This window comes from Leptinotarsa decemlineata, unplaced genomic scaffold, assembly GCF_025532065.1.
Source record: "Leptinotarsa decemlineata unplaced genomic scaffold, Ldec_3_MD MMD2_tig00004307_RagTag_RagTag, whole genome shotgun sequence".
In the NCBI taxonomy this organism is placed as follows: Eukaryota; Metazoa; Arthropoda; class Insecta; order Coleoptera; family Chrysomelidae; genus Leptinotarsa; species Leptinotarsa decemlineata.
The window spans coordinates 2,586,810-2,600,784 of NW_027412606.1; the positions used below are offsets into that span (position 1 = coordinate 2,586,810).

The following is a 13,975-nucleotide window of genomic DNA, read 5'->3' on the forward strand; positions in this document are numbered from 1 at the left end:
TCATAAACGGGAACTTTCTTCATGAATGGGGGATAAAAAGCTACCTCCACTCCAATTGTTCCACAGTGATTTGGGATATTTCCGAATGTTCCACGAATGTTCAAGATTGTTGTGTGATACTTTCGAATATTCTGGATTGTTCTGGAATGAGCGAAGTTTCTATATCTTTACTATTGAAAAGCACATTTTCCAAAACTACTATACTGCAAAACTTTTTTTAAATGATATAGATATACAAATAAAGTACTTTAATTTCCATTTACTTTTAATGTATTGATAATAATACGACCCAGGTTTCGGTTTTTACACCATTCTCAAGTATTCTAATACTTGTAACACTTCTAATACTTGAGAATGGTGTAAAAACCGAAACCTTGGTCGTATTAATATCAATACATTAAGTGAGTGGAAATTAGACAAAGTATTTTATTGCTATATCTATATCATTTAATTGAAGATGAATTTCCACAAAATAAATAAGTCATCAATATCACAAATTAAAACTTTTTTTGATTGAACAATTTTGAGATATATTCCAAGTTCATGTATATCATATTCACAAACATCTACTGATAAAGTTAGATATATAATTTACTAGTTGTTGCCCGCGGCTTCGTCTTCGTTGAATTTGGTAGTTGTAGTACTGATAATTAGTACTATGTTGCTGTATCGCTGCTGTTCTAATGTTTTGACAGACTCGGAATCAACGAACTTATACGTGTACAGCGTTATAGAACAGTGCTTTCAAAAAGTTGTTCTATAGCGCCATCTAGTGGCGAGTTACAGAAAAATGTATATCCTTAAAACCTACTCTATGAAAAATCATTCATCCATGTCAAGTTTCATCACGATCAATTGAGCGATGAAGAAGTTTATCACTTACCAATCAACCAACCAACCAACAAACATCTATTTTTATATATTAGATTTGAATAATTTATTTGAAATTATATTCTGTTACATTGCACATTTCATTTAATAATACTTAAGAATAAATATTTTCTTTATGATACAGCTCAACAAAAATTATTTACAATATAATACATATTTTGTCGAATTTAAGACAATATGACTGAATGTGTGATAAAAATATACATTTTTTTCTTTGGTTTCATTTCTGCCTATCCTACTGATACAAGGCCGAGTGGAATTGATCACGAGTAAATGGTCATCAGGATCAACTGAAAATGAAAAACATCAGTCATTATTTCGAATGTTAAATATACAGGGCAAGTCAAGAGCAACGAGACGATCTGTGAAAGCGATACGACATAAATTTTCAATGATTTTTTGAAAATTGTAAGGCTTTTAGTCCCGTCTTTGACGGCACAGACGAGGATTGCTAGTGAATATATGAAATTCAGAACCCGTTATCAATTTGTAACAGTATAAATGATATTGAACGAAATATTAATAATAATTATATCGTTTATTATGGATAAAAATACATTTATACATAAAAGGAAAAGGGTTAGCCAAAGGCTATATTCCATCCTTCCCAAAAATTATACAGTAAGTATAAGAAAATAATTATGAACATACTTTTTTAGTGTCATAACAAGGGAAGGGAAGAAATAAAACATCATCTAGTTGCTAATAACTCTTAATGTTCTTAACATTATTTTGGTCAATTTAACAATTTAATTGTACTACCGTATATTGAATTTTAAATCTTTCAAATCAGCACTGAGCAGTTAGCATCTGTGGTTTTATTTCTTTCTTAAATTGATGAATATTATGATTTAAAAGGGGGAAAATTTCATTTAGATAGGAAGGGGCTATATAAGAAAAACATCCCTGAAATTTGGAAGTACAGTGTCTAGGTATGTTGAATGAGTTAATTCTCAAATTGACCATAAGTTTGTCAGAATGCCTGCTTAGTAAACTATATGAATAACTAGATGTTTCAGTTTGAAGCAACTTAAACAAAAACATTTTTATCAAATATTGAACTCTGTACCTCATATTCAGCTCCTTCATTTTTAACAAAAATGGGGTGACATGTTCACCAAATGGTATACAGTATATGAATCGCATGCAAGTATTTTGTATACGTTGTAACTTCTGTTTGTTATATTGCGACAAATAATTGTAATACACCGAACAACACTACTCGATATGGGAGTTTTAACTAACCTGAGTTTCATTTCTTCTGATAACTGATACTTGAATTTATATAGCGATTTCAGTTTAAAGAATGATACTTTGAAAATGTTTGTCACATGTTCGTGGAAAAACAAAGAGCTATCTATGGTTACGCTAAGATTTTTAGCACTGTCTACCTAGTCAATGTCTGCGTTATCGAGATTGAGCCTAAAGTTACACTGAGTTTCTACTATTTGTCTTTGAGACCCTATGCATAAGGCCAAAGTTCTATTTGGATTGATTTTTAGTCCATGATTCTCCGAGTATAGGAATGTTTTGTGCAAATCTGTGTTTATATTGGCCACGCAACTTTCTGTATCGGTGTTATGAGAAGACAAATATAGCTGTATATCATCTGCGTATAGATGTACTTGACAACGTGATAAGAAAGAGGGGTAATCAAAAATAAACACTGAAAACATCAAGGATCCTAAAATACCTCCCTGCGGTACACCTGAGATTGTTTCTTTTAGGGATGACCATGAGTAATCATCCAGTTTGACCCTCTATGATCGGCATGTGAGATAGCTGGTCATCCATTTAACAGGAATGTCATCGAATCCTATAAACTTGAGCTTGTTGATGAGTAAATCGAAATTAACTGAATTGAAAGCTTCATTTTGATCAAGCAGTACTAAAATGGTGACTTTTGATTGATCTCTGAATCTCGCAAAATCGTCGATTACTTTCAAGAGGGCAGTCTGTGTTCCATGTTTTTTTGCGAAACCCAGACTGCTCGTACGGGAGTATTCGATTTTCTTCAAGAAAAGCTCTTATTTGACGGGAAACATTTTTCTCGAATATTTTATAGAATGAGGGCAGAATGCTGATAGGGCGTAGGTCACTGAACGTGGTAGGTGCATTCTTTTTCGGAATTGGAATTATATTAGCAACCTTCCAAACATCTGGAAAGATACCCTGTCTGAAGGACTCATTGAAAATATCTGTAACTTCATCAATCCAGTATGGTCTCACTGAAAAAATCACCTTGATATTTATATTGTCAATACCTAAAGCATTAGATTTTATTTCTTTGATAGCAGTCAAAATATCATCATCACATATATCGGTAAGGGAAAAGTTCATAGGAGCGTTCAATTTATCATTATTGTAGAATGAAAGAGTGTCATTATTTACTATTGAATGTCCAGCCATGTTTGAAAAATAGTCATTGCTTTCTCCAGGTCTACGTAGTTCAACGAAAGTCATTTTTTGTGACGAAAAATCAGGGATATCACCATTATCTAATAATACATTTCTGAGAAGTAAACAGTGTGGTAAGTAGGTATTTTTCCGCTAAAAATTGTTATTTTTCGATTTTAAAAATTTTGTAAAAAACTCACTTCCTCTAGAGAAATAGGATTGCCTTTCATCTTGGTATCCAAATTGTGGTATCGTTCTGCAAAAAAATGATAATGATTGAAAATTCTGAAAATGGTTCGATAAACTCACCATGAGATAGATGTAGTCTCACCAGAGCCATAATGTAATTTTCTGTAGTAAGTATTCTATTTTTCGCAAAACGTAGTACCAAACATTCCAAAACTTTGTTACTAACCGTACAACCAGCCTCCCAAAGCAAGGCCCTCAGGTGGTAGCTGGAGGTTTTTCCACAATTATGACTTCTTTCAAATTTTTGAAACGCCAGCTGAAACATGTTAGTGTAATAATGTCAGTATTCAAAGAAGAGCAAGCACATTGATACGTATGGGAGTGTTACTGATGAGCTGTGTTTATAGTATTTCCAATACCAATTGGAACAGCACAGAGAAGGAATTCCCGCCTCGACAAAGGCGTCGGCATATTATTTTTCAGTGGTAGTTTTTCAGTTACTTATTCTTACTATCATAGCAATTGATCACCCCATGAAAAAGTTATCTCAACTGAATTTTTCCACCATGGGTAATTATGAAAAACATCGAAATTCAAGGTAGTTGATTTCCGAGTCCTAAACTCTAAAATACAATGAAAATACAAATAATCACACCGGATTCTCGTCAAACATATATTTACAAAAAAAATAGATGCCAACAAAATTGCTAGAAAAATCAAAATTATGCTTCGCTATATTCAGAAGAGGTGGAATCATCATCAGGTTGAATAACGATCGGATTTATGGAACTTCGCACATAATATTTGTTTTCTTTGTGTTGTCACACAGTTCTTCCACACATCACTATTACCTACTTCATTCACCAGTCGCCTTATATTGTCAAGCACTACAGCATTCAAAGTCGGTGACTGATTACATTTCTGCAAGCTTTCTTTCATTGTGGCCTAAACCATTTCAATTGGATTGAACACACAATAGTATAGAGGCAAACGCAAGATAATATGACCACGTGTTTCACACATCGAATCAACAATATACTCTTTTTCGAAATTACGTTGTTTTATGGTCGCCAGTAATACCTTTTTCGTTGGATTTCGGGTATTTCCATGTCATGATTTCGCATGAAATCAACAATATCTGCTTTTTTCGTGTTATTGTTTGGTATTTTAGTCAATATACGAGAATGATATGAAGCGTTATCCATAACAATAACCGAATTATTGGGAGAAGCTGCTCACTGAAACAGGTTTCGAATAAAGCCACAGCCACACGTTTTCCCCTTGAAGAAGGTGTGTTCAAAGCACAATACCCAGCCATATTTGACAACATCATGGGTGTCAAACCAAGTTTCGTCGAGGTAGATTATATGTCTGCTGAATTCTTGGTAGCTTTTCATCCGCCTCAAATATTCTTGTCGGAGTTGAACAATGCGTGTCGATTACATTATGACCATCCGATTGGTTTCATATTTGAAACCACAAGACAATAAGACACCTCTTAGAGTTTCTATTCTATTAGCCAAACGGGGAGAAACTTTTTCGAAGGAACAGTAGAACATATGGGTAGTTTCTTGAAAAAGAATTCAAATTCCATATTTGCAAACTAACATTTAGCAGAGGGACATGGGTTTAACCATGACTATGACGTATTACACTTAAAAGAGATAAGTTTGGAACTTAATCTTTTGGAATTCTTGGACATTAATAGACTTGACAATTCAAAAATTCAACTGAATAACTTGATATGGTTCAATTCTTTCCCCTTTATTGAATCTGTTTCTCAATGTGGAAATTAGTAATATATGTTCATATCCGTGTCGAATTAGATATTTTGTAAAACAATTTTCTTCGTGATACTGTAGGGAATTTTCATGTCATCAAATTGTCACACTGCTTGTAGTGGGTATTTACACAACAAATCTGGTGTATTGATGTGACTTTTCTCTTCAACATTTATATAACGTTATAACGGTTCGAACATGTTGACTGAAAATGACATTCAACATCGATGGTTACAAATCCTCTTTTGAAATTCCATGAAAAGTGGTCATGGTGAAAAACACATCCATTTTGAAGAACATTATGGATATCAAATGAATGAAAGAAAACATCAAATCATATGTATTCAGTTTTCTGCGATATCTGATAATATGTTTCCCAAAAATATTTTTTATCTGAAAAAAAAGTGTTTTTCAGCACAAGGAACAGTTTTTTCCCAAAATCATTGAAAATTACACAGTAATAGAAGCCGATTCAAGAAAAAAAAATTATATCAACATCACAATCCCATAAATAACTTTTTGATTACTCTTGACTCACTCTCCAATACTGTAGCATGTGCATCAGAATGGGAATGTCCATCAGATTGATTCTTCCACTTATGTTGAAATCCCTCAACATGATGAGACTCTTGCACAATTCTAAACTAGGTTTCTCTGACAGATACGCTTTCCAATGGGCTTTGAGTATTTTCTGTAATTGACTAGCATCGACTTCAGGAGGATACTTCACCAACAGTTTTGTGATGACCGATTTTCCGTCACTCTGCAAAAAATAAGTTGGAATTTGAAAAGGATACATTCACAATCGTCATTCAGAAGCTGGCGGAAATGTATAAACTGTCAAAGCAATATATACGGAATGACGTGAAAGCAGTTTCGAATGAAAGTGTAATAATGATAATTCAAAAACTAGAACTAGAAAGATTTTTTTAAATCTAATTGCTGATCTCCAAGTTGCTTGAAGGAGATTCTTGGATATTCTACTCTGTCCTCACCATGTTCAAAGATTGCAAGCGCTGCTTTCTCGTGACCTTCTGATCAATACTAATTTCTGGCAAGTGGCATTTCCAGGTGATTGCCAGAAACTCAAACTTTGAACGTCAAGTTTTCTTTACGAATGAAGCTAACTTTTCACGGACATTAATTTTCATAGCAATAATTTTTGCTGTGGGAAGAATTCTCATGCTATAATAGAAATACAGGTGTTTCATCAACAGCTATTTTCTGTGAATATCAGACCCAATAATATTGGTGATAACTTAATCAGTCCCTTGCCTTCACTTTTTTGTTCAAAGATGTTTCCCAGGAGGTGCACCAGGATTAAAGTCCAGATATTCCAGGCCTCATAGTTGGGTTATATCTCAATAAAATTTTTTAGGAGTCTTTGGTTTTTGGAAAAGAAACTGATTTGCTTTCTACTTCTCCAGCTTTGGAAACACAAACGCGGGAAACTTCGGAAAAAAGAAATGAAGCAAGGAGTTTCAAATAAACTCATACCCTAATCCAAAGAGACTATATTTAACAATGTCTATAAAATATTTTTTTCACTCATGCTATTCAAACTAGCCACCTTCAGGAAAGAAACCATAGACAGTGTCGACTAGAACTGAGTTTTGTTCAACTTCATAGAGAAATTAACAATTTTTTTTAATGATTTCAGCTCCTTTTTGCATTATTTCCTACATGCACCATATGAATATTTTGTTTTGGTATTCGAATGGATATTATTATCATATATGAGATGAAGATGTACTCACAGACACTGGGGATGAATCATCTACAAACTCCGAAGCTATATTTCTAATGATCATATTATCCTCGTTGACTTCCCTGAAAGTAAATGAGTCTTCATGATATCTTGATAGGCTCTTCAATAAAATTTTCATTCCATAGTTACAGTGAACATTTTCAAATTACATACCAAATGTTGCTCTGCTCATCTGTGAATATCCTCAAGAGGAATTTTCCATCCAGATTCGGTATGTTTGTTTGGGGTACAACAATGTAGTCTCCTGGAGGTAATGTGAAAAAAGTAACAACTTCTCTGGCTATCGAATGATTTGTTACATCTAACGGCTTCTGTAAACAAAAACTGTTTTCAATCCGTACCGAAATTCGGAATAGGGAAGCAATCGAACAAATTTTTTTTCTGAAACTATTGGTCTATTGAAAGTGGTTTGATATTGGCAGTAAGGGAGACCAGAGTTCGTTATGACAGGGTAACGCTGGTTAAACAAAAAACTCTATATTGGCAATTGGAAATAGATAAGTCATCACATCATCGACCAGCATAACACGCGAGCTAGTGGCGCTAGTGGTTTATGTAAGAAGCTCATGCGCGCGACTGTCAAATACGCATGTTAGTAATATTTTGGCTTTGTTGTAACATTGGTCGATAGCACAGATAGTAACGATAGCATATTCGGGCGTTCGAACATGATATCGTATACCGAAACACGTGTCGCGGTTTTGCAATCTCTGAGGTGGAAATTCAACATTGAAGTGTGTTGTAATAACTACCATTGCGAGTGTTAACGTAAAGTATCATTTTATTCATAAAGATCTAGGTCAGTCACCTGGTTTTTCGGTATCAATACTTTTCCAACAGAGTAAGCGTTGAATTCAATTTATGATTGTTGAACCTCGGCGGCATCATGGAGGTCATGTTATGTTCAGGCTAGACTAAACAAACGTATCCTGATGATAAGTTATAATACTGGGAACGCGAAGGAGTTTTTTGTAATTAGCTTCATGGACAGGAAGTTCGACCATTTTCAATAGGTGGGCCCGAAAATTTATTTGAAATGATAACTGACCAATGACTTCGAAAAAAAGAAGACATAGGTATTGAGTAGAAAGGGTTCTGGTATCTGTAGAGTAGAGAGGGTGAGTTTAGACTCACAGCACTTAGGCCACATATGACTCATTGTGAATCTTCCGACCGGGAAGTTGCCCTCCTAGGTCATCGTCTATCCTGTCCTTCCCAAAAAGGTGGACAGGTCACTAGGAGACATCTCCTTCATATTGACAGGTGTAGGCCAAAACTCGCCGAATAAACACTCTCTTTGGCAACCTTGAGGTGTCACAGGCGAAGGTTTTGCAAGGTACAGCGATATTACTGTCGTTACGCAGCTTCTTCAACCTTCTTTGGGTTCCCTCCGTGGAGGTGCACAAGTGAGGAAGCGTTCCTGCAGGGGCAGCCGGTTAATTGCCTTTTTTTCATTCATGTGTGTTACCACGAGTAGCAAGGGAAGAGTTGGTCAACTCTGGCAGAGCCCCACATTACCAGAGGTAGGCTGATCACAATGAGGTTTTGCCCAGTTCCCCAAGGGGATTGTTGGTGACCGCATATCACCCTGCGGCCATTCAGCTGTCGGCACGATTCCTCACACCTTAGCTTGGGTAGGCTGGTCCACAGTGGCATGTTTTGCAAAGGCTTTTGGGGGATCTTAGTTCTCCTCACTCTACTTATTTCTACCACTGACCAAGAGTCCGGCGACCCCGTCCGTAAGACCACATTGGCTTCCCGGACAGGGCCTTCAGTCCGCTGGCCGTTCCCCTATCCGCCACCTGGGGGCGCGTCCGAAAGGTAGCCCAACCCACGAAAGGGTTATGGAAAAATTCGGAAACATTAGACAGAGGTCTGACTAATCAGGGTACGGTACAAGGGAAAGGTGTTAGGGACCCTTTTACAGACTTAGGAATACTAATTAGACAGTTGAGTGGGAGGCAGTGGCGATCGAACCGTTCCGAAAGGGAGTTGTGAAGGGGAGTCGCGATCGAGACAGTTACGCGGATTGAACCAAGAAGTTGATTTGGAATAAGAGGGTCGTCGCCATCTGATTATCGGGTGATTCGGTGGTAGCTAGTCCAGCGTTCTCAGAGGAAATTGGTTATAGAGGAATTACGGTAAATTGCTGTCAGTGAGGTTATTGTTGTGTTTCATTTGGTGTCACTTAGAACAGATTTATATTTCAAACGGATATCGTTCCAGTGTGGGAGACAAGAATCCAGTATAGTATCGTCAGCCAATTTAGATTTTTTTTAGCAACCCCTACATCGGTTTAGAGCGAGAGAGGATGGAGGCCAGGCAAGTTCAAATAATCACTTTAGAATTTTCGCCAAACTCGAATAGAGTAATTTAGGTTTTCTTCAGAATTCAAACTTATGAGAGAATAGTTATATAACATTTCACAAGTTGATAACGGGATAATTCTTGTTTGAGAATCAGCTATTATAGACGTGCTTTCTTGTTGAATTTCAATCTCACCTTTCGAACATTTTTGCTTATTGTTTCTGTTTTACTCTCATGTTATATTTCTACTTGGTTATTTTTTGTTGTCTATAAACATTTACGTTTATTCTTTTCATTTGTTTTCTAATATAAGCCTAATCTGAAGCTTCTTGTTGTTTTTAATGTCTCATTATTCTAGCAATTCCCGCACAATTTCAGGCTAGTTAAGAGGACTTTAGCCGAAAATATTAGAATCTTGCCTCGTTCCGGAGTGGAACTTAGAAGAAAAACAATCTCAAAAAGGTACACGATGTGGATAGTTTTTAAAAAGACCGGGTTTTGTGCGATAGGCTCGTTCCCTACAGCTTTTTTCGGACCTGCCTTGATATTCAAAATTTGATGTGGAGAAATTTGCAACTAGTGACAGCCGCTGCCAAATTGATTTCAAAAAATAAATGAATCAGAAATAAGCATTTATTACACTGCAAACGATCGGTTTATTCAATAATAAAAGAAAAACCATATACATATCGGTTATATTGAAGTGTTTTTGAACAAGTTATGACCAGGACTTGTTTCTCAGAATTCACTCATAAAAACCTACCTGCTCTGTAACAAAATGTGGAGTGAGTCTTTGCATAGAATGAGGTACTTCGTAGACTGCAAATCCTATAGCGTAAAGAGCTCTCTTCTTTTTGACATCTATCACATTGGTTTCGTAGTACTGAGTTATTGATACCACCACGTGGCATTTGTTAGTGGTTGTCCTTGGAATTTGAACGTGGAACTGGGGGTTCATTGACGTGGTGTCTGAAAAATGAATTCATAAGTTGATGTAACCGTGGAGAAACATGTACTTTAACAAGATATTTTATCAACATTAAGGTGAAGCTTAGACTGTGTGAGTCATGTCCAAATTTTCTAACTGCGACAAAATTAAGGGACCTGCTTTGGGAGAATGGAATTGCATTAGTTCTCAGCGTTGTTAAAAATTGTTAACATTTATCATTCGATGTCCAAAAAATATCTTACATTCACCATGTCAGAATTGCGAAGGTAGAGTTAGACAAAATATTCAGAATTTTGCACCACCTCATCAACATCCAAAATCAAGCCACATTATTTCCTTCAAACGTTCTCCACATAATACGATTGAGTTTCAGTCATTTTTGAATACGAGGCTCGTTTATTCACTAACTGCCTGTCTCATGGTAGTGTATTACCCGATATTGAAGTGAACGAGAAACGAACAGGGTTTTACTAGATATTAGATGCTCGTAATATGTCCGTATGCAGCCACCCATGTAAAATACTGAACGAAGTATCGTGAGACAGCTCACATTCGCAAAGATTCGTTAAAATCATGATGTGAGAACTGCAGAAGCTGTTTTGAACAATAGTTTGAAGATTTTGGCAATTTTGCCGAGAGAGACAAATGACAGTTGGCCTTACAGATGCCTTCTTCTTCTCTGAAATGCTTTCTTGACACTCTGGCCTGGACTCGAAGCTGATGAAAGCTACGCCCTGTGTCTCAATGCCGAAGGGGACGAGACTGACATTTTTCGGAATCGGTGTTGGTATCCAATAGGAAAACATCGCCATGAGGACAGAAGACGTTATGATATGACGTTGGGGAAAAATAGATATGTTGTTTCGATGTATATTTGTTGAGGTTTCATTTTGAAAATACAGCAGGCAAGCAGAACCTACGGAAAAATAAGGAAGATACGCAAAATGTGTATTGGACAAGGGTTCAGGTTTAGAGAGTTATATTAACTTATACTAACCTCAGTACCTACATGTCGAGCGAGGGCATACATTCAGTTCATAGAGAATCACATTACATTCACATATGCATGTCAGAGCTCTTTGACTCCCCACTTCCCCATTTCGGAAAAAAAGGACTTTCATTGAAAGGAAGGGGGCAATGAAGTTCAGAACGACCTGCTCACAAAAATTTCAACTTCGTACACAAGTGAGGTAGTTGACGAGTTGCCATCACCATCAATAGAACAATTTTCACAGGCCGAGTGTGAATAGGTGTGCACCACAATAAACCCTTGTGGGTTGCAGGGCAGGGCGAATACACTCACTCACTTTAGACCTAACCTAACCTAACCTATGACGAGTCCTCTTCAAAATGGATCCTTGTTGAAAAATACATCGACTTTGATGAACGTAGAGATATCATGACTGAAAGACGCTGTTTATATATGATTTAACTGTCTTGATGAACCTGAAGACTAAAATATGGTGGATCTAGCTTCTTATAAACGCATTTTACTGGTAACACAAGCCTACCTGCATGCTGAAGGATTCATGAAGGAAACTCAAAAATGAAGATGGGCAAATATAATTAGACTCATGTTTCGTACTCGAACACTTGGTAAGGGTTACAATAATCTAGTGAGCGATGGTGTAGTTGGTTCCAGCCGAATACCATCGACACTCATCGTTAAATATATGATGAAATCCTTCGAGTATGTGAATTAGGATAATTCAAATGAGTCATGCGAAGAATTGAAACTGCTTAGAGCTTCGAAAGTTGCTGGAAATTAGTTTCCTTACAACAATGAAATGACAGCTATAGTCAATTAACATAAAGATGTACACATCATTTTTCATTGAAAATTATCAAAAATGAAATGTAATTTCATTTTTGATAATTTCACAAAAATATAACGCACTGAAACGGTCATAACGAGACTAAAATGCATGAGTTCAACAAATATACAAAAATGTTTTTTGGGAGTAACAGAGTTACAGCTGAAGAAGTAGTTGACCTGACATTTTATTGAGTGGTCTGGAGTTGTAGTGGTTCTCCAACTCATTCAAAACAGTGTTATTTTTTTCAAATTGTCACTGATAGCTCAGAGGTTTAGTTTAATCATATTATTATTTTTATTATCAGCATATTTTTTTCATATAGTACCCTGGAGTGCTAAAGTGGTGAAGGAATCAATCATTGTTGATGAGCTGTTTAACGATAATTCCTGTAGGTTAATTCGTTGTGGTGAACAAAAAAGTATCAGTATCATCATTATAAAGTGTATGTACTCAGCACCATCTGGAAATTATTGCGAGATAAAAATAGATGAGAATCAATGAATACCCAGAGAAGTCGTATACGCCAATTCATAAAACCAAACTTCTACTTACCAACATAAGTAGGACCACCACCAGCATTGTATCCTGACCTCCACCTTCTCCTCGCCAAGACTGCCCTCCAGGGTTGTTTGGAATGTAACGCTCCCTCCATCATCCAATCGTCTGGTCCAATATGGACTAAGTCTAACTGGGTGAAGTGCCGAGAAAAGTCTTCAAAAGACATCCTGAAATTTTGTGAGAATATGATGATGTAAACCCGGATATTCTTTTCGAAAAACATCTTGAATGGTATCCTCAACTTTTTTTTTCCATAGAGATGGGGGAATATATCTGCAGTGTTACGTATCAAATCAATGAAAGAACGGAGACTGAAATTTCTTAATGATATTTCTTGATACTGTTCAACAGGAGCTTGCTTAGTCAAACTTCCCTCAAAAACATATGCTTGTGTAAAAGATGAGTCTTTCATTTATTCCGCGATTTTTTCAACATATTCATATATCTTAAGACATCTCTCGATAAATATTACTTCAAATGTCATCGAACTGGTAACATATCATTAGATTCATAATTAATATGTCTATAACTGAATTATTATCATTCTACCAAAATACCCACCAGAATTCACCGTCATTCGTCACTCTCACACTTAGCAGTTCTTTGTCTCTGTTAGATAGACCGTCCCATTCCCATGATCTTTCACTCCATGGTCCGGTCCACTCTCCTCTTGCCCATGGATTTCGTAGCCTAACCAGTGGAACCTCTCCAGAAACACCCCTCACTCTTGCCAAACCTGTTACGCTGTAGGCGTGTTGGGTGATTAGGCCGTTGCGTAATCGGAGGTGTCTTTTGTTATCTTTCTCCTAGAAAACCCAACAATGAACAATGTTAAAGCAGGGCATGTGTAACACGACTAGAAGAGTGAAATTTTCTTCACTGAGTACTAATTTTATAGGAAGGAATATGTCACCACTTCCCCGTGGGTTTGGCTACCTATCGACCGCGTCCCCAGGTGGCGGATAAAGGAACGGCCAGGGGACTGGAAGCCCTGTCCGGGAAGCCAATGTGGCCTTACAGACGGAGTCGCCGAACTCCTGGTCAGAGGCAGAAATGAGAAGGTTGAGGGGAAGTAAAATCCCCTGAAAGCCTTTGCAAAACATGCCACCGTGGACCAGCCTACCCAAGCTGAGGTGTAAAGAATCGCATCGACAGCTGAATGGCCGCAGGGTGGTATGTGATCACGAAAGATCCTCTTGAGAAACTGGTCGAAACCTCTGGCTCAGCCAGAGGTGACCACCTCTTCCTTTGCTACTCGTGGGAACACACATGAATGAAACAGCACAAAAACAGAAAAAACAAAGACGAAAACGAATCC

At 36.8% G+C, this 13,975-nt stretch overlaps 1 protein-coding gene across 2 annotated transcripts in view; it reads right to left on the minus strand.

The window, feature by feature from the left end:
- Window positions 1-1,010: 1,010 nt before the first annotated feature.
- Window positions 1,011-13,975, minus strand: part of LOC111508969 (calpain-9) — a 204,306-nt gene continuing 191,341 nt past the window's right edge. For both annotated transcript variants that reach the window (XM_074178763.1, XM_074178764.1), the window contains 9 exons: window positions 13,219-13,463; window positions 12,652-12,824; window positions 10,097-10,302; window positions 7,180-7,337; window positions 7,016-7,088; window positions 5,797-6,021; window positions 3,598-3,793; window positions 3,489-3,544; window positions 1,011-1,181 (listed from right to left, as the gene is read on the minus strand). In XM_074178763.1, the coding sequence (XP_074034864.1) occupies window positions 1,155-1,181; window positions 3,489-3,544; window positions 3,598-3,793; window positions 5,797-6,021; window positions 7,016-7,088; window positions 7,180-7,337; window positions 10,097-10,302; window positions 12,652-12,824; window positions 13,219-13,463 (1,359 nt within the window). In that variant the 3' untranslated portion in view covers window positions 1,011-1,154. The remainder of the gene's footprint in view (window positions 1,182-3,488; window positions 3,545-3,597; window positions 3,794-5,796; window positions 6,022-7,015; window positions 7,089-7,179; window positions 7,338-10,096; window positions 10,303-12,651; window positions 12,825-13,218; window positions 13,464-13,975) is intronic.